The 23,160-nt window shown below is 37.7% G+C and overlaps 3 protein-coding genes across 3 annotated transcripts; all 3 read right to left on the bottom strand.

The window, feature by feature from the left end:
• Positions 1-9,209: 9,209 nt before the first annotated feature.
• On the bottom strand, positions 9,210-12,240 carry LOC122835039 (cholesterol side-chain cleavage enzyme, mitochondrial). Its single transcript, XM_044123743.1, has 9 exons — positions 11,856-12,240; positions 11,532-11,687; positions 11,244-11,443; positions 10,971-11,174; positions 10,706-10,866; positions 10,458-10,624; positions 9,979-10,057; positions 9,708-9,899; positions 9,210-9,617 (listed from the first exon to the last, which is right to left on the bottom strand). The coding sequence occupies exons 1-9, from the start codon at positions 12,125-12,127 to the stop codon at positions 9,495-9,497; spliced, it is 1,554 nt and encodes a 517-aa protein (XP_043979678.1). The 5' UTR covers positions 12,128-12,240; the 3' UTR covers positions 9,210-9,494.
• Positions 12,241-12,435: 195 nt separating this feature from the next.
• Positions 12,436-16,938, bottom strand: stoml1 (stomatin (EPB72)-like 1). The gene is made up of 7 exons (XM_044123742.1): positions 16,583-16,938; positions 16,383-16,489; positions 16,139-16,288; positions 15,017-15,220; positions 14,058-14,262; positions 13,759-13,959; positions 12,436-12,736 (listed from the first exon to the last, which is right to left on the bottom strand). The coding sequence occupies exons 1-7, from the start codon at positions 16,737-16,739 to the stop codon at positions 12,540-12,542; spliced, it is 1,221 nt and encodes a 406-aa protein (XP_043979677.1). The 5' UTR covers positions 16,740-16,938; the 3' UTR covers positions 12,436-12,539.
• Positions 16,939-17,536: 598 nt separating this feature from the next.
• On the bottom strand, positions 17,537-20,438 carry LOC122835037 (photoreceptor-specific nuclear receptor-like). Its single transcript, XM_044123741.1, has 8 exons — positions 20,216-20,438; positions 19,481-19,625; positions 19,250-19,353; positions 18,890-19,150; positions 18,580-18,767; positions 18,047-18,284; positions 17,850-17,955; positions 17,537-17,752 (listed from the first exon to the last, which is right to left on the bottom strand). The coding sequence occupies exons 1-8, from the start codon at positions 20,301-20,303 to the stop codon at positions 17,620-17,622; spliced, it is 1,263 nt and encodes a 420-aa protein (XP_043979676.1). The 5' UTR covers positions 20,304-20,438; the 3' UTR covers positions 17,537-17,619.
• Between the last annotated feature and the right edge of the window lie 2,722 nt (positions 20,439-23,160).

The raw sequence follows: 23,160 nt of genomic DNA, 5'->3' as shown, positions 1-23,160 counted from the left end.
GAAGCTCCTGTATCTCCCCACCACAGCTGTGTGGAGCAGATTTAGAGCTGTTCTCATATTCCCACCTCAGCTAAAACGTGTAACCTCACGTTTCTTCCCTGTGAATGCCGATTCGCTTTCCCAAAGAAGCTGTTCCAGATGTGTTCAGCTATTGTCTGGGCTGTCCTGCATCAGCTCAGTTCCAGTTAACGCTCCATTACGAGCTCATCCACACAACGTTGCCTTTCAAAAAACCTTTCTATACAGCCTACCCCATAGTCATTAAGGAGCAGAGAAATAGCCTGCACAAAAGAGGGTTGGGGGGTTCAGTGCTTCTACTATGTCACTTTATCTGATTTTAGAAATTTAAATTAGCTTCTCGTAGCCATTGCCTTTGCACTCCCTGGTCAGTAAAAGGCTAATGTAAGTATTTTCCATCTAATAGACCTTTGACTAATACCATTATTCCCTCAGCTCATGATAAATCATCTTTCAGACACAAACATTGAGGCTATGTTTAAAGTATGGATGCTATCCTATGCTCTAAATGCTGTTTTTCTTTGCAATAATGTGAAGTGAATAAGTCAGTAATTCACATTGCAACCATATATTTAATGTAGTATTTTTGGATTTAATATGACTAGCCAACATACAGTCTTATCTAATAAAGTAGATTATGCATTCTTGTCTGCGACAGACTGGTCACCCTGCCTCTCGCCCGGAATGTTAGCTGGAGATGGGCACCAGCACCTCCTGACACCACTAGGGACAAAGGTGTTAAAAAATGGATGGATGGATGGACGGACATATTCTTGTTAGAATACATTTCTCAGGGGAGTTAAATATAAATTGACACTTTTTCCTCCTGACAGAATCTGGACTGGTATTTGATGTCACTGTCTAAACATTCAAATCACAGTTCTCTCTGTGACCTCAGCCTATAAAAGGGGAGTACAGCTGTTTGTTGACATTATTGCATCACTTGGCATCTTTCCATTTAAATTCGATCTCAGTGACAGAGCTGCCAAAATGTGAATGATGCATCACACGACAGGCTTGCTCGCTGCTCTCTCAATCTTCATGCCCTTTTCACAGCACCAGACAGGATGTAGCATGACTTTAATTTAAAACAAAGATGCTCAAGTCACATGAATTAACATATTCTTGTAATGATTTTTCCTGCTACGGTATATGTACTTTCTGGCCATATTCACTCCTAAAAAGTTTGTTTGTCTCTGTCACTCAGGTTTGGATCTTTTGGTGTGCGGGGCAACGATAGCATTTTTATGTTTCACTAAAGTATTCAACACCAAGCTGGCTTTGATAAATGTCACCCACCGTGTTAGTCATTAAGCCATGGTTGTATAGCATTTTGGAAAGGTCACGTTGAGCCAGCAGGGAAAAGCAGTCACTGACACTTGCTGTGTTGCTGCTGACAGCAGTCTGGATATCAGCCTGCAGTCGGCTTGGCTCAAAGGCTGAAATGGATTGCTTCATTTTCCCCAAGAGTCTGACAGGGCTGCTCCGCATGTTTATGAATCATGAAACCCAAGGAATGCAGAAGTTATTGAAAAGGTAACATTTTGTTTTGCTTAACAACAAAGTTTACTTTGGGTATGTTGACATCCCAACACCTCACCCCTAACAAAAACTAAAATTAAAATAACATTTTAAAATATTTATTTTTTGTTTTAGCATTATTAAGGAATCACAGTTATTGTTGTTCATTCAGAACTGCCTGAAAAGAGCAAAGTTCAAGCTGGAAACCTATAGATCTTCCACCACTATTATGACATCTTAAGCTCAAATTTAGAAATATGTCCCTGTTTCTGTTTTGCTCCCCAAGCACACATCATTATGCTTAGAGGCAACCGCAGATGCATGTGGCCTGTTTGTTTATGGTGGAGGACACTTTCATAGCAGCCTTACAGTAATTGACAGATGTTGATTTATAGTTAATCCTTGGCTTTGCTCTCACTGTGAACCTTACAGGGAGCAACATTGGCTGTCAGCCCCATGTGTCCTTGAGTCAAAGCCTTGAGCTGTCCTTGATATGCACCTTCCTCCATCGCTCTGCTCTCTCTTCCTCAACCCCTCGCTCTGTCCATACTGCAATTTTAAAAACCTTACACCCACAAAGAAGCTCATTGTAGAAGTAATGTCATTCTGCTCATAGGGCACAGATATGATTACATACTGGGCCAAATGTAATTCTTTCTTGTGAGCTTTGTAAATTTAATTTTCAGGCCACCAGATTTGCCACAACAAGTTTAAGCGGAGTGGTGGCTAATTCAGTTGTATTGCATCTCATCTAATTATTACTAATTTGTCTTCTTTAGAAATGATGAGAACATTTTCCAAAACAATGAATTTTTCTATTCATTGTTCCAAAACAGTAAAAAGAAATGAAAACCAAGCACGGTTTTCATTGTTTTGTGTGTAAAATGAAAATTTTATAAACAAACTGAAAAAGAAGTAAAAGTGTGCCACATGTCATGTAAAAGAATATTTTTTTATTCAGCAAAAGAAAGGTGGGAGATATGATGACAAATCATATCTGTTTGTTTTATCGTTGTCAAATTTTACTGAACTAGGTGAAGTGCTTGCTGTAGCACTTCAGTGAGTAGACACTTTTGAAAGATGCATTATGCTAAAAACTGCAAAAAATTACAATAAACAAAAAGAAAAATACAAAAGGACCCACTAAAAATAACTGATCCAATGCTTTATAATGATGAAACAAGATTTGTATGAATGTCAAAGCTTGTTTTCTCAAGAGCTGATTTTATCTTGATTAACTAGTCAAACCACAAAATAAATTAAAAACTGAAAATTCCCCATCTAGAGACATTATATCACAGGTTTGCTTGATTTTTCCAAACAGCCCTGCTTGTACAACCATGTTTTCTCGAGAAAACTACAGGAGCACTCTTGTAGGAAAGAAGCTCATTACGCCACACTTATGTGCTGAATGTCACAGTTCAGCCAGGTAAACAAGAGAATCTCAATTTTTCTTTTCTGTTGCTGCCAATTTCAGGTCCTTTACACCTATTTCCTCTGTGTCCATTAGCACAGCTACATTATTTCTGCTTGGCTCGTCATGTGCAGCTGGTGGCATGGGACACTGCTGGACGCACGGCAGCTCTGAGCTTTGACTTAGGCGAAAAAAAGAAAAAAAAGAAAGCAAAGTGTGGGTCAGATGAAGGACTGACGGGAAAAACTAAAAGAAGGTGTGCAGGAAAGGTGGAGGTGGAGAAAGCTCCTGGGAACTGTTTTCCTCTGGCAGGCTAAATTAAGCAAAGTGGAGCAGCAGGCTCAAAGCAGTTCCTCCAATGCAGAGCCCATTTGCTACATTTTGTAGGTTGTGAGCTGAATCCTGATGATAGGACAGAAGAGTCACACTGTGCCTCTGAGACTCCCAAACTCCCCCGTCTCCTCCTGTGGATCACTCATCCAAGCCCCATCTCCACTACTGAATCTCCAGAGATCTTATGTGCAAAAGGTCAGAAGCTTTCCGAACATGAACACTAGCAGCCAAACACAAAATATGAATATGAATTATTTTGCACCCAAGATTGCGTGAATTTGTTGAGCAGTCTAGTGCCATGAATGATAATGTGATATTAGAAGTGCTGAAAATGTTTATGCTAACCCGTTTACTCTTGTTGGATTAAAGAATATTAAAGAATCTTCTAGTAGAGCACATAGCTGAAAGCATCCAGTGAATTATTTATAATGAATTAAACAGTCATTTAGAGTAAAAAGAAAATGAGCAGAATTTTATCTGGGAATCTGCAGCACATGCACCCTCTTTATGTTGGAGATGTTACCATTATTGTTGTGTTTTTAAGTACACTGCTTTACAGCCATTATTTACATTTCTTAAAACATTCAGCAGGATTTGAAAACTTAAAGAGGGTGAGATTTTCACACCTTCATAGTTTCATAGAAAGTATGAGCACAGCTTTCTGCTGATGGATCACTTCCTTCGTGTCTCCACTAATATCTTCAATTCTAATTCAGATCATGTGTCACTGGTAATAGTCTACCCTCTGCTTCAAAGATAATGCATTTCAGGCATATTAGTCCAAAGTGACTGATGGTTTCACCTACATCTGCATGTGTTCATGTGCACAAGAATTCACAAACTGTAAAGGTGAAACTTTACATGATAGGTTTTTTTATGCTGACCAGACAGCTGAAATTAAGTATTTATTTAATTTAAGAAGTTTTAAGTAACTGGGTTTTTTCTACTTTGTCTCAAATATATTTAATTACAAATAATTAGCATTTTTATCAATAATGTGGGGTGAAGGCCACCAGGAGAATGTTTAAAGTTCTACATTTAAATAATTACATTTATGGAGTTATTACCTTTGCTGTAGTGGTCCCTGATTATTTATATTTTACTCGTGTTTTTTATTGCAATTGCTTTAGATAAGTTAGTTCTGTTTACTAAACATTTCATTAAAATACATAAATAAGGACAAATGACCTGGGCAACATTACAATTCATATGCTACTACAATACTTTTAATAAAGTTCTGTTAAATAAAGGTGGAATTGTAAGTAAGGGCTCCATCTTACATCTGTTTTTTGTTTTTTTTTACTTTGATGCCTGGGTGAGAACCATCATCATCGAAAGTGTACATTGTGTATGAAAACGCTAACTAAAGGGCTTCAGGGTTATTGACTAAGTGGCTCTCTTGAAATGGAGTAGGCAGTAATGTAAACGCATTAAAATTCAACAGACCCTGGGTTAGAGCTGTCCTACCTCTCACCACTTAGTAGTGACTCAGATTGGGTACCAAGATGAACAGTACAAATAGCAACTCACACACAAGTTTGTATTTCTACCCATATTAGGACTTTATATTTACTTCTGCTGAATTTTGCAAATGCAGCCAGACCCTGACCATTACTAATGTGTTCTTAACCCTAAGCTTAACCAAAAGCTTTCCTCTAAACCTAACCACTAAATGAGTGGCCCACCATATTAACCACAAGGCTTCGTTTTGCACAACTGACTGCATGAAGAAAGACACAAAGGAGTTGAAACCTAAAACTATCTTACTGGAAGGAAATAGTACTACCAACTGTTCAAATTCTAATTGTCTAAGCAAAGAAACAAGTTAAAAAAACTTTGTATTGTAAAAAATTATCAGAAAGTGAAAAGCAGCTATAGTTTGATGAAGAACAAGAAAAGACATTAGGAAATCCTGCAGAAGAACTTGTCAAGATTAGCTTAAAATATTATCCAAAAACGTTGCTCCTTGAAACCAAAATATGAAAAAATTATGGTTTCGAATTTCCATCTGAAAGATTTTTTAGAAATATTTGTACTGGCATTAAAAATAAAAATTTAAACAGTTTGGTGATTAGAAATTTCTGCTTTTTAAGGAAGTTTAAAACTATGTCAATCATATTTATCAGAACTAATTGCTTTTAGCATTGGCAGAATGTAATAATCTCTTTGGCATGGTTCCCACTTAATAACTGGTCACACCTCAACAGAAGAAAGTCCTTCCTTTCCAGCACAGTCCAGCTGGAGCAGCAGGCACCGGCTAATAGAACAATAAACCCCACAGGAACCATAAATATCCAGGGAAATGTGGTACAGAGAACTGCTTCAACTATATTACTATAACATTTTGACAGAATAACTATTGAAAACCTATTCATGCGTCCACTCCATGTGTCGCAGTGAGTGACCTTACTCAAAAAAGTGATCACTATTATTTAAAGTAAGATGAAATGAGATGATCAATATCTTATCTGTTCAGTCAATCTGTGAGGCAATTCCTGCTGTCAGGTTGAGTTAGTGAGCAGTCAAGAGAGGAGGTGGATAACGCTGATGATAGTAAGGGAGGTATGTATAAAAAGCAGGTTGTGAAATAGATTAACGTTTCTTCGACTGATTGCACTCTACAAGCTGACGAGGCTGATTCTTAAGTTGGGGGTGTTTATGCAAATAATGACATTTTCCCCAGCTCTGTTACTGTCTTCTAATTTCATGTATTTATGTAGAGTAGCTCACACTTTAATAAGAGTATCATTTCAGTGAAAGTACACTTCTCAAACCTTGCAATAATGACACAGCATGGAACACAATCTTCTTCTTCTGTACAGGTCATTTTGCACAACTGATTACATGCAAGACAGAGAGGGCGCTTGAATGTCTTTACAACATTCAGCTGAAAGGGAATCTCGAGTTCCCACTGACATGCAATAAGATTCCAATTCTTATTTGTAAGACATAAAAGGACTTTCCAGCTGTCCTCCCCATTTTGCCCGTGGGAGCCCCCCAGCAGAGACACGTTCTCATCTATAGTCATGATTGTCACCCTGTCGCTGCCCTTTCAATTAGATGCTCAATTTCATCCCTGTGTCCCATGGGAGTCACAACAACACCATTTCAGATTGGAATCTCCTCATTGTCACGCCACTCAAACAGAGGTTGACTTTGTTCTTAGCATCTATTCATTCTGACATTTTTCAGAAAGATAGAGGAACATGTGATAGAACAGGGAACAATGATCGGCTTGATACAGCCTGACAGCATAACTATGAGTTGTACAGAGAAGTGACGGGATAGCAAATCTTTTAAAACAGCACACACTAGACTCTAATCATTTCTTTTATCTTAAGGATAGATGATGGAGTTAACTGACATGAAGTGAAGAGAAAATTTGTACAGTTGGTAGTTTTAATATATGTTTGCCAATGTTCAGGATATAAAAGATCCTATTTAAAATAAGACTGCTGAAGCAATTAGGAACAATAAAATGCATTTAGTCTTGCATTTATTCAAAAAGCCGAGACATCTTTTTATGTCTCTCACCAGGGCAGAGAGCAAAAACCAAAAACCAGAGCAAACTTCTTATAGACACAGTTTCACACATGTCAGCAACCTATTCAAAAAAGGTATCCACACCCCAGAGGTCAAGATTAAAGTTCTCCACTACACCAAACAGTTTTTTTCTGTCTTGTGGTGTTATGACAATTTAGAACAAGTATTGTCTTAATCCTTACCAAATGGTCTTTCATGTAGAATTGCCTTTTGCAAGCACAACTTACTCTCTGGCTGAAGCAACCATAACAAAAGCTCAGAATCAGGTTGCAGGTGTCTTTCTCTTCAGGAGTAATAATGTCTGGGCTAACGATAACATAAATAAATAAATACAATTGCTGATTTAAATACTGTGTGTTATTGAGACTGTTGTTTATATATAGGACAAGCATCTGCAACTCTTTGTCTTCTGGTCCTAGAGATCATCGCTCTAGGACTAGGATGGTAAGGTGCTATAATGCTAAGGAGTATGATGCATTATCATGAATGACCATTTTAAGGTTGTATGAATCTTAGCTTAAACACAGCATTTCCCCTCGGGCATCATTATCGTCATGGTACAGCCAAAAAGCTACAGTGTACGCATCCATCAAGGCCTAACATATTCGAATATTGTACTGTATTCCCCTCTGTATTGGAAATTAGTGACAGTGATGGCCATTACAATGTAATTATTGTCATATTCACAAAACCATATGATCTCAAAACGAGTTTGAGATGAGCTTTATGACAATGTGCATAAAACAACCTCAAGAAGTTGAATTTCCTTTATGGTTCGACATAAGATGGAACTAAGAGACATCTAGTGGTGAAAACTCAGTATTACATCTAGCCATGTCCCCAAGTTTATTGGTCAGCAACTGTGTTAGACTGGCACAAATAAAGGAATCTGATTTGCATTGATTACTGAATATGATTAGGCACGAAAGTTTACAGGAAAAAACAGTACACAGAGTTTATGTAGTTGTATTTGTATCTATGTATGTTCAGTATATTATAATGTTCTCAGTTACATTTATCTCTTCTGTTGTTTTCTATTATGGTACATATTACTTTGCTCATCTTATGTCAGTTGACATAATATGTAGCATTGTTTATTATTGTTTATATTAGTATTATTTTTGGCAGAATTGATAATATTCAATGTCAAATTGAAACAAAAATATTACAATCACTGCAGTGTTCATGTTTTTGCTGTCAAAACAACTACAATAGTGATAATTGCTATCCACTGATGAATGTACACAATAAAGATATCGGAAATTCCTAGTAACTCTGTGACTTGAAACAAATTAAATAACTGCAACATTTAAAAGAACAGACAAAATAATGAAGACACATCTGATGCCTTAGGCAAAAAAACAACCAGCTTTTATCATGACTCTTGTCTCTGGTGAAGCAAAACGTTACAAACTAGTGAAAAGTTAACAGTTGAAAGCATAATGCTGACTGGAAATCTTTGTGAGTGTCTGGCTGTTCTCAAGCAGAAAGTGCTGTTTTGCGATAAGGCAGCTCTTTTAGGCCATAGACCCTGATAAACTCATTGGACATAACAACTCTTATCTCCTGAAGGCCAGTTTGTGGCCTTCAATGAAAGGATGCTCACGAAGGTCTCTTTACTGACATTAAAACCAACAGACTGCATTTAAGTCCCATCTCCAAGGGAATCCAGTCAATTTTAAGTCGAGTTGATGTAACTTTTGATCGTTTAGAGAGCTGACATTTCAATACCTCTAAATGCAGAGAGTGATTAAAATATGAGGAAAATATTTCTGGAAAAACTTACTGTTTTTGGTTTAAGTGTAATCAATAAAAACAATGGCGGACAGGAACCTCTTCTGTCTTTGAGTTGCAGATTGTGTGATTCCACACTCTTTACATTACATTTGTCTCCTATTATAAGTGAATTATTGCAGGAACAACTGTAGCATCACCAGTAACAGTCATTCTGGGAAAGTTATAGGGAATATGAACCGGAGAAGGTAAAAAGTAAGGATCGGCAGACAGCCCCATTATGATAACAAATTAGAGAAAGCTTCTTTATGTAAAAATAAGTTTTTAATTGATTAGATTTTTAATCTTATGTCTTTAAGTAAGGCTTTGAATAAGATGCCTTTAAATGACGATTATATTCAGATATTTTTGCTGTTGTTAAGTTCATTATCTTCCTCTCTATATAAACATATTTACTGAGCTTCAGGCAGTGCATAATTATAAAGCTGGGAAAGAAATGCAGACCAACTGTATGAGAAACTGGCACATTCTTCAAAGTGAAATAATGTACCCATCTCAGTATGAAAATAAATCTCATGTAACTATTCTAATATCAGTAAATACCTGGAAAGGCTAAAGTGTTTCATAGCAAAAATTAAACAGTGTATCAGTTTTGCTATTTATTCCTTATCAGTTTGAACAAATATACATAAATATATTACAGGAATGAGACGGAATCCAGTTTTGTTTACACAGACCAATAATCCACTGTTAAATCAAAGTATTTACTAAGCTATGTACAACAAATATGACTACTAAACCTCTGAGGTCACATTTTTATCTTTTTCATAAGGAATTTAAGATGTTTAAGACTGCAATACTTTTGGAAGCCCATAAAAGGGGCTATTGAAAAGAGAACAGCTTCACATGCATCAGAAATTTCCTAAATCCCTTACTGACTGACTTGCAAAGGTTTCAGAGTTAATATTATAGGCTTATCTGGCACGAGAATGAGCTCAAACATACTCTGTACTTCCACATTGCGCTGCTTCTCAAATCGGAAGTTTTCAAGCATCTGCAAAAGAGAAAGAAAATCCAAAGCAGTAAATACAACCTGTTCTGCATAATGAGGTAAAACTGCTTTTTATTTTTCTGCATGGCTCACATGGATAAGAAAGATCTGCATCTCCGTCTCAGCTATCCTGCGTCCCAGACACTGACGGGGACCAAAACCGAAGCCCAGACTTCTGAAGTACTGCGTCTCAGTCCTCAGCCAGCGAGACGGAAGGTACTGCTCCGGACGGAAGAACACCTTGGGATCCCTGCCCATCGCATAAAGCCCTAACTGGACCAAAGTCTAAACACAAAGACAAACTGACAAAACAAAACTTGCAATAAAGACGCTCAAAATGTATGAATTTGTAAGTGCTCCTTACCCCAGCTGGGATGTGATAGTTTTGAATAATTATGTCTTCAGCTATGTATCTTTGCAGGCTTACTGCAACTGGATGCAACCTGAAAAGTAGGTTAAAAAAAATTTGATAAGGTGATTAAAAGTTTTGTTTTTAGCAAAATAATAACAGTTAAAGTACTTGGAAGAAATAAAATAAATGGAAAATGAACTGAACCTATTTAGTGCTTTTCCAGTCATACATTACATTCAGAGAGCTTTATGCTAGAGACACATTCACTCATTCACAACACATTTATGCACTGATACACACATCAGTAGACAACTTGTGGTTAGTTGACTTACCAGGGTCTCATCTACATATGATTGGACAAACTGGAATTGAACCTACCCTACCAATCGTAAGACAACCACTCTACCCAATGATCCACAGAAAAAAAGGTTGAAACATTTAAAATATTCAGACCCGTCAAACCATTTTTTTATTGTTATGGGTTTTTTTACCTGAGTGTTTCTTTAAGAGCACCTTTGACCAAAGGAATCCTCTTCAGCATGTCCAGCATGTCCCCCTGGCTTGCAGTCCGAGCCGCAGCAACCTCTTCCCTCAGCTCCTCCTGGAGGTTTGGGTGTCTGGCTAATTCATACAGCGTCCACAGAAGCGTTATGGAAGTCTAAGGAATAAAAACTTAACTAAATTGTTTTTCTCACTGTATCAATAAGGACACTTTGTCCATCTTTTTTTTTTGTCTTACAGTGTCCACTCCTCCAGCCATTAGTTCAGTCACACTGGCCTTGATGTCTTCAATGGACAGCTTGTCCAACAGAAGCAAACTGGCCAACACTCCTGGGTATTCCTTGGATGTTCCTGTTTCCTGACGCAGCTGCCTATAGATGTTCTGGATGCAGCGGTCAGCTGATACACCAAAATTAGATATAGAAATATAAAGAAAAAAAGAACTACACCATAAAATAAACTTTGCAATTGAAAAGACTATTAATGATATGATGATATATCACCTTGGTTAAATATTCCATCCCACGCCTCCACGTGGTCCCGCCACACCTTTGCTCCGACCTGCCTCAGCAGAGCAGGAGGAATGTACAGCATGGGGGAAGTGGTCTTGAACATGAGTGTGATGCAGTCTATAAAGTGCTGAGCTTCAGGGTCAATGTAGTCCAGCATCAGGCCCAGCCGCTCCCCATACAGCACTGAGCTCACCGCTGCGTGGGACAGAATTAAAATTAGATAAAGTGTTTGTGGAAAACAAGTAGAACTGAAAATGGGCTTACACTCTAGAGCGTATTTGAAAAGTTCTTGAGACAAGTCTGTGGTCCATTTGTTCTGGCCACTTCGTTTAATTTTTTTGTGAACTCTGGCCACAAAATCCTGGCCCACGTCGTCCAGCAGTGGCACAAAGTTTTCCAGCATCTTCAGGGAAATCACCTCCTTGTTAAGAATCACACGGTTGTTTCTCCAGTCTTCACCGTTCCTATCGAATGAACATATGCTGAATAAAAGCTCAGAGAATTTTGAAAAATAATGCCTGACCTTGCATATATGACAGCAAATATTCTTACTTTAGGAGAACCCCATATTTGCGGTTCCTGTAGTCTCTGTATGACGTCCATGCTTCAACTTTCAGCCTTTTAGGATAATGGCCCTCTGCTTTAAAGAGAATTGCAGCATCCTCTGGTTTGATGATATTTACACTTTCATAATAACCTATTTTCTCCCTGTTTTACAAAAAACAAGAATGAAAAAATAAAACTGCAGCAGTCACATGTTGTTGGATTACGTGACCTTGTGGTGCAAAACTCTCAACTACTTTTAATCAACATTTCGCCTGACGTTAGTGAAATATTTTTTTCCCAGAAGAGCAAACTAATGTATAAATATTTTACCTGTAAATGGGTCCAAATGTGTTGAAGTTCTGCAGCATGATACGGTGAAGATTTCTAAAGCCATCCAGCTTCCAGAAGTTGTACAGGTTAACCACCCCATTCTTCCAGAGTCCAGGAATCTCACTGAACGGCCGGATGATGCTGCTGCTCTCTGGGTACGCCTGCCGAATCACCGGCATGCTGCTGCTCCTGCGAATGCCAGAGGCAACCGGTTCCTCCATGCAGGACAGGGGCAGCGCCACGGTGCTCCGCCACATACTCAACCTGGCCATCTCAGCAACAAATCACTCACAATACCAACAGCTTCTCTGGCTCACTTGCTTCCTCCCTCTCAAACAAGGCTGCAGGAGGCTGGTCCACAAAGTCAGCCCTCCTTTTTGTACTGATCAAGGCTCTTCTGCACTAAATAACAGAACACACCAACAGTACACTGTGTCAAACGATGACACTGAGCAACAGCGTCAAAATAATTTATGATTTAAAAGTTTTTTTAAGTTGAATTAAAAGAAATGTATATAGTAGAAAAAATATTTTATGTATCTTGTCGAGAAGCAATAAAGAAAAAAAATCAAAAACGCAGTTTTAGTTTTTAATAACTTTAATCAAAGCATATATTAAAATGTATTAAATTTACATGTAAAATTTAAGCATATATCTAACAGCAAAACAAAGTTACAATGGAAGCTACTTTTTAAGCTGCCTTATGAGTTCTTCCAGCTTCATGGCCGTCTTGACGTCTCCCTGCACCTTGAGCTTGCCGCTGGTGTATGCGGCAAACGGTCGCAGCCTCCCTTGGAACATGTCCACGAGGTCGCAATCGCTCATGCTCAAAGTCACATCAGGCTCTCGACACAAAGACCCTGACCCAGCTGTGCCACTACCTGCAACACACACCCACACAAGTATAAGTTTAAGAACTTTTACTTAGATAGAAATCACAATAAACTGAACCGTACTGCATTGGAAATTGGAAAATATGCCAACTGAATTGAACTTATAACACATTTCTGTTTATGTTTTTCTCATGTAAAAGTTCCTGTAGATAAAAATTGTTTTTAATTGGTACTTTAAGTGTAAACTAAATTGAAATGAATTACTTAACTATCTAAATTAATACCTGCACGTCTACACATCCTCAACCATAAGGAAATGGGGGCTAAATTCTGGTTGCTTGCACAAAACGTATGCAGTGCTGTAATAAGACGACTCCAAACTGACTCAAAAATTAAATAATACAGTTTGAGAACAAGTTATTGGATGTGAATCCTAGATGTTGTTTCAAGATACCAAACCAGGGAAATTGGAATTTATTCATCTTTGAATTATATAAATCAGGGGTCCCCAAAGTCGATCCTCGAGGGCCGGCATCCTGCATGTTTTAGTTCTCTCCCTGGTAGTACCAACAACCTGTCCAGCATGTCAGTGTTCCTCTTAGACCTTCTAACAAGCCATCATTTGATCCAGGTGCGTTAAACCAGGGAGAGAACTAAAACACGTGGGAGGTCGGCCCTCGAGGACTGACTTTGGGGACCCCTGAAATGGATAAAACTATTTGCTGTTATAGAGAACCACAAATGAAGCCAAAACCTAAACACAACAAGTCACTTGAGATGGGCATTATACCTTTTGAAAGTTAGGTATTAAGAAACATTAAGTTACATTTGTGGATTTGTGATCAAATCCCTCAAAATGCATCTTCACATTTAACTTTATCTGTCCACCTACTTATGATATATACATATATGTATGTATATATGTACTCAAGAAATTTTGAGTTTTCAACTCTTTTCTCATGCACAACTTATCCAGGCTAAATCAAAGAGTCATATTCCATTTTCAATAAAGTATGGCACCCCTGAATAGATTAAGTTTCATATTCGGTTCTAAGCTCTAAGCTGCTCACCTTGAGTTAAATCCAGGTAGTACTGACGCTGCTGTCCATCACCAGTGCTGATCTCAAACTGGAAACAAGCCCTAACCTGTTGGACCAAAGTCTCAGAGAGGAGCATCTGGACTCCACTGAGCAACTCTTCAACAGAACCTGGTGTAACCACGGCAACTTCAGCCTCACTACTGAGCTCATTCATTAATGTCAGACTGTCCTCTGAAAAGAAGAAGCTCACATTAAAACAGCTACAACAATAGAATTTACACAAAAAATATAAACATAAAAAAAAAAAACATCAGAATGTTTGATCTTACCCTGTTTAGGATGTGAACTTCCACTGTGACTAAGAAAGTGCATGGCCAGCTGCTGAATGGAGTCAGTGAGATCTTCGAGTCCAGGTGCAGATGTAGTACAGGGTGCAGCTTGGCCTTCTTCTGGTGCTTTGAGTAGAGAACCAAAGGTAAGTTCCACCCGATCAACTTCGAGCCCCCACGGATGAGTCATCTCATTTATGTCCATCTGTGGAGAAAAGAAACACATTTCAGATCAGGATTAACTAATTTCATAAGGATCAAGTCCAAGATTATATAAATAGTGAGCACATAAAACTTTCGAGACAAGGTTGGGTAATATAAAATGCCTTAAAAAGATTATGTGAACCCTTACAAATGTTATCTGCTTTTGTTTTTTCGTCACACAAACCAGGCTGTATTTGGAAAGGTAATCCACATTCAAACAATGTATGAATTGTGCTGACCGGGTCCAGCACAAACAGATGTCACTTTGACCAGTGGTCCCCAACCTTTTTAGTACAGCGGACCGGGCCAAGCCTTCGTAAATTCCTGCGGACGGGGGGGGTGCGCGCGTTGTGAGCTAGCGCATGACTCAAACCTCGGCATCCGGTGTACGATTTTCAAAATAAAAGCTCCTCCATACTCAATACATAGAACGGACATATTTAATTGTTTTTTGCGCGGCCCGGTACCAATTGGTCCACGGACCGGTACCGGTCCGCGGCCCGGTGGTTGGGGACCACTGACTTTGACAACATAAAGTAGTTTCGAATAGCTAAAAAGGCAACACATCATGGTTTGATCTAAATAAGATACACAGTGATCAAAGGTCTGCATCAGTATCTTAACAGTTGGTGAAACTATAAATATTCTTGTCCTCATTTTTTTGTATGTAGTAATAATTTACTCATGAATATTATGTTAACACTAAATATTAAGCATCCAGTGAAGTATAACAAACAGCTCATGTTTGAACTTACACCAAGATATTCCTCTAGTTTCAGTCTCTCAGTTTGAATTTCTCTAATGGTCTTCTTAGATAGGCTGTGGGTCAGAGCGTTCTGCGCAGTCATCCTGGTGGAGGCATTCAGGTCCTGGACCGACACCACTGACATGACTGGGTTCCAGATCCTGAACTGGATGTCTGCTCCTACTAACAACACGCCACCATCCCGAGTAATCACCTAATGGAGCAGAGTTACACTTTACATTTGAAGTAAAAAAAAATAGGCCATATAAGTTGTATCTTTGTTTCTAATATTATTTACATTACTATGTAAATAATATATAATAATGTGTTATTTACATAATAAATAATACATAATAATACAAACACTTGTTTGTCCAAACAAGTGTTTTCATGGAAAAACATTTTTTGGTGCTAATTTTTGTTTGTGAACATATTCTCTTCAGTAATAGAATATATATTGACTTTTTGGTTGAATAAGGGACGATTACAGGCTATTTATCAAATTTTATGTTAGCCATAAAAACAAATAAAACATAGATAAAAAAAATATTGGCTGAAAATTTTATGGCAATATATTGAATATATACAAATGTTATTATTTAACATGTTTCTTTTTGTAAATTTAGGGACTTAAATTAATCCAGATTGTAGTGTTTTAAGGTAAAATAAATATTTTAACCTAAGCACATGATCTTGGTATCTTTTGAATGTTTTTTTTTATGCATGTTCAGATAAAAACTTTTGTTTAGACATAAAACATTTTACAATCAGAAGATGGTTTATTGTTATTCACTCAGTAAATTCAAAATTACAGCAAATTGCACAGAGGAGAATATATATATCATAGTTGGTTGAAACATTAAAAAAAGATTCCCTAAATGATGTGTGTACTTGACGGTTTTCTACAGTACACACATCATAATTATGATTATAAAAACACAGATAGGGCTGAGATTTTCAACCCAGTGAGGCATAAATTTACTGGGATTTGAAGTAGATATTGGAGTTGACTTTTCTTTTATTCAACATATGGAGTAAAAACAACCTTGTTTGGACATAATTATATTCTTTGACATGTTGAACATCAATCCAAATAGCTAATTTATATCAGAGATCTTCTGCTTAGGTTTACCTGACATGGGGGGATGTTAAAGGCTCGGGTTCTCAGGTCTACTCTCTGCCACTGATCAATGAGGGGCAGCACCAGCACAACCCCGGGGCCTTTAGGGGGACAAACCCGACCCAGACGGAACACTACTACCCTCTGGTAGTTAGGGACAGTCTGCGTGTAGAATGAGTCCATCTTGGTCAAATTCAACTGATAACAAATGGGTCGAGATAATGATGAGGCGTGGTGGAAGGTAAAATTACTCTACCTTTAGAACAAACCATCCTGTTACTGGGAAGGCTATGAAGGTGCAGATGTAAACGAAGAAGATCACAATCAGGTGGCAGATCCAAGACACCCATCCCTGAGAGGCGTCTTAAAGAAATGCATCATCAGAAACTCTGTAGACTATAAAATAGCACTAATTAAAAAAAAACATCCAACAGCTAACAGTAGCTAAAAACTTACCAGTAAAGTCGTTTGCAGAGATATTTGGGATATGATCAAAGGAAAGTCCATTATGATATCTGGGCTGTGAAAAGCTGTGAGAGTTCGCAAACAAACCAGGAGTCTTCTGGGAACTTGAATCCCTCTGCGGAAGCAGCTGATACGACCTGCCGAACATTCCTCCGTAAAATACGACTTATTTCACCATTAAAGCCACAACTTGATACTTTTCTGTTAATTAGAAGCCGCCTGGTTTAAGAGAACCAATTTGTTTTAACAGAATTAGCTTAGTACTTTGGAATAACTAGCCACTGTCTTCTTCTGGGAATTAACGGTGGTACCCATCTGTTAATGTGCTCACCACTGCCACCTAATGTTTATGTTTCTTAAACGAAGCTTGCACACCAGGAAGAAGTTGGATCTTTTTTGCTGCACAAATGTCATTGTTGGCACATTTTTTAAAAAATCTAAAGTTTCAGAACCTCCATAAAAATAACACTTTTGACACACAAATAAAATGTTTATAGGAAATTAAAAATACTTGCGATGGCGTTTTTCGTATGCTCTAAACGTCTTTTTAATGTTAATTTGTGACTTTTTGTTACAAAGTCACAAATTACTTTGTAAGTAATTTGTAGCTTACACATGTAACTTACACAAATGTAAGTCAAAAGGTCAAAATGGATGCATTATTCCCATTTTCACCTTTTTTCATGTTACAGCTGTGATAAACTAACACACACAAAAAAAAAAATTACAAATGTAAAGTGACAGAAAAAGAATACACAGTTTTATTTGCCATTAAAAAACAAGCAAACCCTGATGTCCCTTGATTAGCTCCTCAGTAAACCCATGCTGGGTTCTGGCCCAGATTGCCCCTTTTTGTTATGATTTTGTTATGTTCCGTTATTATTGGTGGGGTTTTATAATAAAGAGCAAAGAATTCACACTACATTTAGGCAAATAAGACAAACACATGATTTCAAATTTTATTGGAGAAAAAGATATTCACAACATGAAAAAAGGATACGTTTGGGGAAGCTTCTATTTATGCTTGTTTAGTTTTTGAACATATCACACAGTAACTTCTCCATGGGTGTGTTGCCAATTGTCCTGTGAAAGAACAGCTGCTCTATCTTACGTGGACTCAAGAAGTGGAGAGAAGGCAGCAGAAGTAACAGCCTCCCAAACCTTGTTGAGTAAGAGCAAAAAAGTTTTACTTTTTCCCTTTTATATGTTCAAAAATGCTTAAAGATCTTTGTAATATTTTAAAGATACAGTTTGTCACCTTGAAGCATTGCTGGGGTACACCAGTTGAATGTGCTGACTCAATAGCAAGTGAGACTGATCCTGCAAGTTTTCAACCTGGCTGGCATCTTTGAGGTTGCGTGTCTCTGTGTCATGTAATCAAAAAGCAAAGATGAGTTGGATTATCAAATTTACAGAATACATAGTGGCTTTGTGCATAGTTGGGCTTTAATTTACCTGGCTTGAACAAAACAATTGCTTTAAGACAGGCAAATTCAGTAGGGTCGACAGCCAGAGCCTTGAAGCGACTGAATACATCTTCAAGAATCTGCATCTCAGATGAGACAAGATTGGTCTTAACCTCATGAGTGGGGGAAAGTTCTGGAGACAGAATTAAACATCTATCCAGAGGTAGAGACATCTGAATGGCACACAGAAGGAACATCTCACTCCAAGCTTCTTCCAGCAGAATCACCTTAAGATTTTACAGAAATGTATAATATTAGAAGACAGAAACCAAAAACCTAGAGCAGGTGTCTGAAACTCTATCCCTCAAGTGCCACTGTAACTTTTGAATGCATCCCTGTTCCAACTCACCTGCATCAAATGAATGATTAATGATTAAACCTTTGTAAAACTCGCTGACATGCCAAAGAAGTAATCCAGCCTCTTGACTCAAGTGTGTTGGAACAAGGAAGCATCCAAAGGTTGCAGGAGAGTGGCACTGGAGAACATGGAGTTACAGTCCCCTGACCTACAATCTACCTCACCTGGTCTCGAAATGGCAAATGAGCAAAAACAGGCAAATTCTTTGCCCACTTCACAGACATGAAGAGAAGTCGAGCTGCTGTTTCATCAAAACTTTCTGTAGAGCCAGAGATGGATGTAAGCCTGGCGCGGTCTAATGAAGAGTTGCCCTTCTCTGCATCGTTTGTTGTCACATCAATATTTTCCTCATCTATGAGCAAAAAAAAATGCAGAAAACAGATTCCGGTATAAACCAAGATTAGTACAATACCTACATATCTATATATTGCTTCCCACTGTATCAGTAATTCCTCCATATTCCAATGACCTTACCATCCTCTGGCTCCAGTTTGGTACAAGTTTCTGCTGTCAGCAAGCTGACCATAAAGCAGTGAGTCTTTTGGTTGCTGCAGGGTTGTACAGATGCAGAACTGGGATCAGGCAAGGTGACCAGAGGTCTAAATCTAATAGAGGAGTGGAGGCTGGAAGTGGTGAGCTCCTGTGTGGTAACAAGGTCTTCCGCCTTGGCCTCCCCATCTATGTAATCGAGACTAACATTTGTAGTGCTTCGAGGCTGACGCTCACTCTGCACTGCTGCCAAAGACAAAATGGAAGATGTATTATTTCAAGAGGAGTTAAAATAATATTCTTGTCACTGAAGGAGTAAAATCAACTCAAAACAAAATATCTTACCATCTTTGTTCATTCCAGCTTGGAGACACTTCTTTAGTCGGCAGGCTTGGCACTGGTTCCTATGAGCTTTGTCAACAGGACATCTGCCTGTCCCAGCCTGACACCTGGAAGGTTAATAAAAACACATGCATAACTCTTAAAATAACTGATTTAGAAAATACTTTATATTAATTTGGACTCATTTGTTACTGTCCTTGCAATGCAACATTTATTGCATGACCCCTCACTCACCTGTAGATGAGTCTTCTTCGTACACTGCGTTTGAAGAAGCCACTGCAGCCATTGCAGGCATATATGCCATAGTGTTTGCCACTGCTTGAATCAGAGCAGACTTTGCAAAGCAAGCCTTGACCGAGAGCTTTAAGACGACTTTTATCTGCACAGAATAAATGGCCAAAGGGAATCTTTTAAACAAATGCTTTATCGTTAGAAATATTACATTTATATATTTGTTAAGTTTGTTATGAAGCCTTGCAGCAACTAGTAATTGTAATAATGGGCAAAATCATAATGTAAGGTATAATGTTATAACTTAGGCTGTTTCAAATGTCTTAAAGACAGTAATATAATGTGGTTATAGAGCTAATGATCTGATATATTCAACAGAGAATTGTGACAACCTTGTGGAAGGATACCCCAATTTTTTTAACCATGTCTTTCAGCTTAATAGGCAGTTACATCAAAGGAAATATTAGTAAACTTCTGAATTTAAGAAAGTTAATATAAAATTCTCACTGGCAAATAGTTTTTGGCAAACGTGCTAACTCAAAACTAGAAAAAGTTCTGTTTGATTTAGTGTCAGACATGGAGAAAAAATCGGTTATATTTCTTTTTTGTGCAGTGTACATACACTTATGAGTTCTACTACAGCTAACAGAGTTTTATATTTACTGAACATGTTTCTCAATATAATGCAAATAATAACTCAATTCTTTGTATGTCATGGAGAAAAAAATGAATTCATACCTTGTTGAATTCCATCTAGGGTCTGTTTTGTGAAGTTGCTGGAGTCATCCTGTGAAAAAATATCTACTTTAATCACCTGATCTTCCATTATTTATTGTACCACTATACGTGAATATGGAAATTAAATCTTTTAGAGGAAGAACAGACTAGTCAAAATCAATCGAGGAATAGAAAAACACAAAAAGCCTGTTTTTTGATCATAAAAGCACCCAACACAAACAGCTTTCTGTGTCTGATGTAATGTCAGGTCACTGCCAGATCTGCTAGAGTGAGTGTCATCTGAGTCGTCTGGGGGCTTTCATGAGGAGGACAAGAAGATTAACACCAGTCGCTGTGTAAGCAAATACCAATGTGTCATCCTCTTAATCTTTACTGTGCTAAAGATTGGTGTGGTCTTTGCAAAGTAGTCAACAATGGGGAACCAGTGTCACAAAAAGCACTGAAAACCCTTCTTCCAAAAGAGAAGATGAACTACTTCTCTTTAGCAAAAAAGACAGGTTTTTAACATCAAAATAAGATGCAAAATGTAATATTTTTAAAGGTATTTTGAGTAAAAGACTTAATGGATATAAGATCAATCTTGCAATTAATTATGGATAGAGAAAAACTGCATTAGAGAATGTTAATCTCAAAGACATATCACTAATGTGGAAAACATGCCGTTGCAACAGTGCACTTTTTTAATATTCAAGTTTAAACGGTCCAAATGAGGATAGTTTAAACTCATAATGTCTGATTTAGTTTTACACTGGATTTATATCATAGTCCTGAATCTGATTGTCCTGGTTTATCTAACCAGCTCAACAGTCCAGATGTAGGCAGGACTAACATGCTGCAACCATCAGCAAAGGGCTACTTTGAGATTTAACTATTGAGGATAGCAGTCACGTTCCTTCACACCTGAGTCCTGCGACTCTTATGAAGATACATGTCAATCATCTTTAGCAGCGGGCCACCATGAGCCAAGTGATTATGTATTTAGTGGAAACTTTTATCACAACAGCTCCCTGCAGGTGAATCAACACACGTCACTGGTAATACCCTTGCTCATTCCCTTGTTATTTTTTCATTCTTATATTTATAGCTCATTATTTATTCACTGCTTGTATTTAAATGCATTTTTACATTGTGCACACCTATAGCATTCTGTGCCTAGAGTAAAATCCTGCACATGAATGGAGTTTAGAAGAGATTATGTGCAAGACATAACTTTATTGTCCTTGAGAAGATGCCCTTGAATGCTAGTTTGCAAACCTCTGCATCAGTCTGAGCAGCTTTTGGATGTAATCTCCTTTCAGCTATTGTCAAAGAGTGAGCTTAACTTTTCGAGTTGTTACCTTTCTCTTCATGCATATGGAGCAAGTGGAGCAAGGTTGCTGAAGCAAAACTGACTATTGTGTTGTTTACTTATTTTATTTTTAATGTATGACTTTGAAAAAGGCAAAAATGAATGGTAATAGTTTTTCTGTCATAAATAAACGTTGGTTAGTCTGTGGTCAGCAATTCCTGACTTCCAGCCGAACATCATTCATAGCCTCCCGCAGCCTTCACCCCTCCTCCAGAACAGATAAAGTAGAAGGACTGAGGTGTCAGCACTCTGGCTTTTAGGGATTGTCGTCTCTTGCCATCTGCTGTCATTCACTATAATCCATCTGATGGCTAAATCAATGAAGAGTTTCTATAAAACCAAAACCACAGACCATGTGTATAGTTTGTTTTGAAATAAAAAAGAAGACATGACAGTTTAGTTGTAATAGCAAAATGAAGAATGTAGATTTACAAGCTCCATGCAGCTAGTCTCATACGTTTGCAAATATGTTTGGTCTTTACAGGGACACAGACATTGTCAGATCCTGACATAAAATTGTGGCTATTGATGAGTAAAGCCATGTGAGTTGGAGGTGCTCTGTGTGAGAAATTTTACATGAAATGTAATAGTAAGAGATCTTCAGGGGTCAAATTATTTGTCAGTTAAAGTTTGCATAATATTATTTTCACTGGTCAAAGAAGTAAGAAAAACCAAAGAAAACAAAACAGTGTTTCTCAATGCCCAAAAGCATTTCAACAGGATTTTAAGGTATAAAATATAATGCGACTCTTTAAAAAAGCTGAAGAGTTATAAAAAGACTAATAAGCCTGATGTGTTGTGTTCTCCTTCTTTGTCAAAAATTATATGGGTTTATTGACTCAGCTTCATCCAAATATTATGAGTAACCACATAGCAATTTACAATGTTTGCTTTTACGGTGGATCCCACCCTCTTAATCTTTTTTATTGCACTACAACTGGGAGGTAAGATTAGAAAACATTTTATTACATTCACAGCTATGTTAATGAAACTATTTTAAACCATAGTTTCATTCCAAATACCTAAAACTTCAACTGCCTAAGAAGACAAGTTCATATGACACAGCTGTTAAAGTATAAGTTTGCTGTCTGTACATTCTGAAATTGATAAAAGTACTTATATTTTTTCTTTAAATAATAAAGAAAAAAATGCAAACAGAAGATGCTTATGTTTGCATCTTTCCATAAGTCTGTCTCTCAATCTTATTTATGACTTCAATTGCATCACCTCAGTTCTGGACTCTTTAAAATATTCCATTCTAGCGGTCTAATAATGATTTTTATTTAATACACTTGGTTTATCTTTTTTTTATTACCTTAATTCTTTTATACTTTAAAAACTGATGCGGGGTGTGCTGTGGTGGCGCAGGGGGGTTAGCACGCCCCACATTTGGAGGCCTTAGTCCTCAATGCAGACGTCGCGGGTTCGACTCCCGGTCCCAACGACCTTCACCGCATGTCTTCCCCCCTCTCCTCACCCGCTTTCCTGTCTGCCTACTGCCACAAAAATACAAGCCACTAGCGCTGCAAAAACTCTTTGGAGAAAAAAAAAGGAAAAAAAAAACCTGATGCATTTTGTATAAGCTAAAAGGTTTTCC

This window comes from Gambusia affinis, linkage group LG08 (genome assembly GCF_019740435.1).
Source record: "Gambusia affinis linkage group LG08, SWU_Gaff_1.0, whole genome shotgun sequence".
Classification (NCBI taxonomy): domain Eukaryota; kingdom Metazoa; phylum Chordata; class Actinopteri; order Cyprinodontiformes; family Poeciliidae; genus Gambusia; species Gambusia affinis.
The sequence above is the reverse complement of the archived record's forward strand: the minus strand, read 5'-3'. Positions and strand labels throughout refer to the sequence as shown.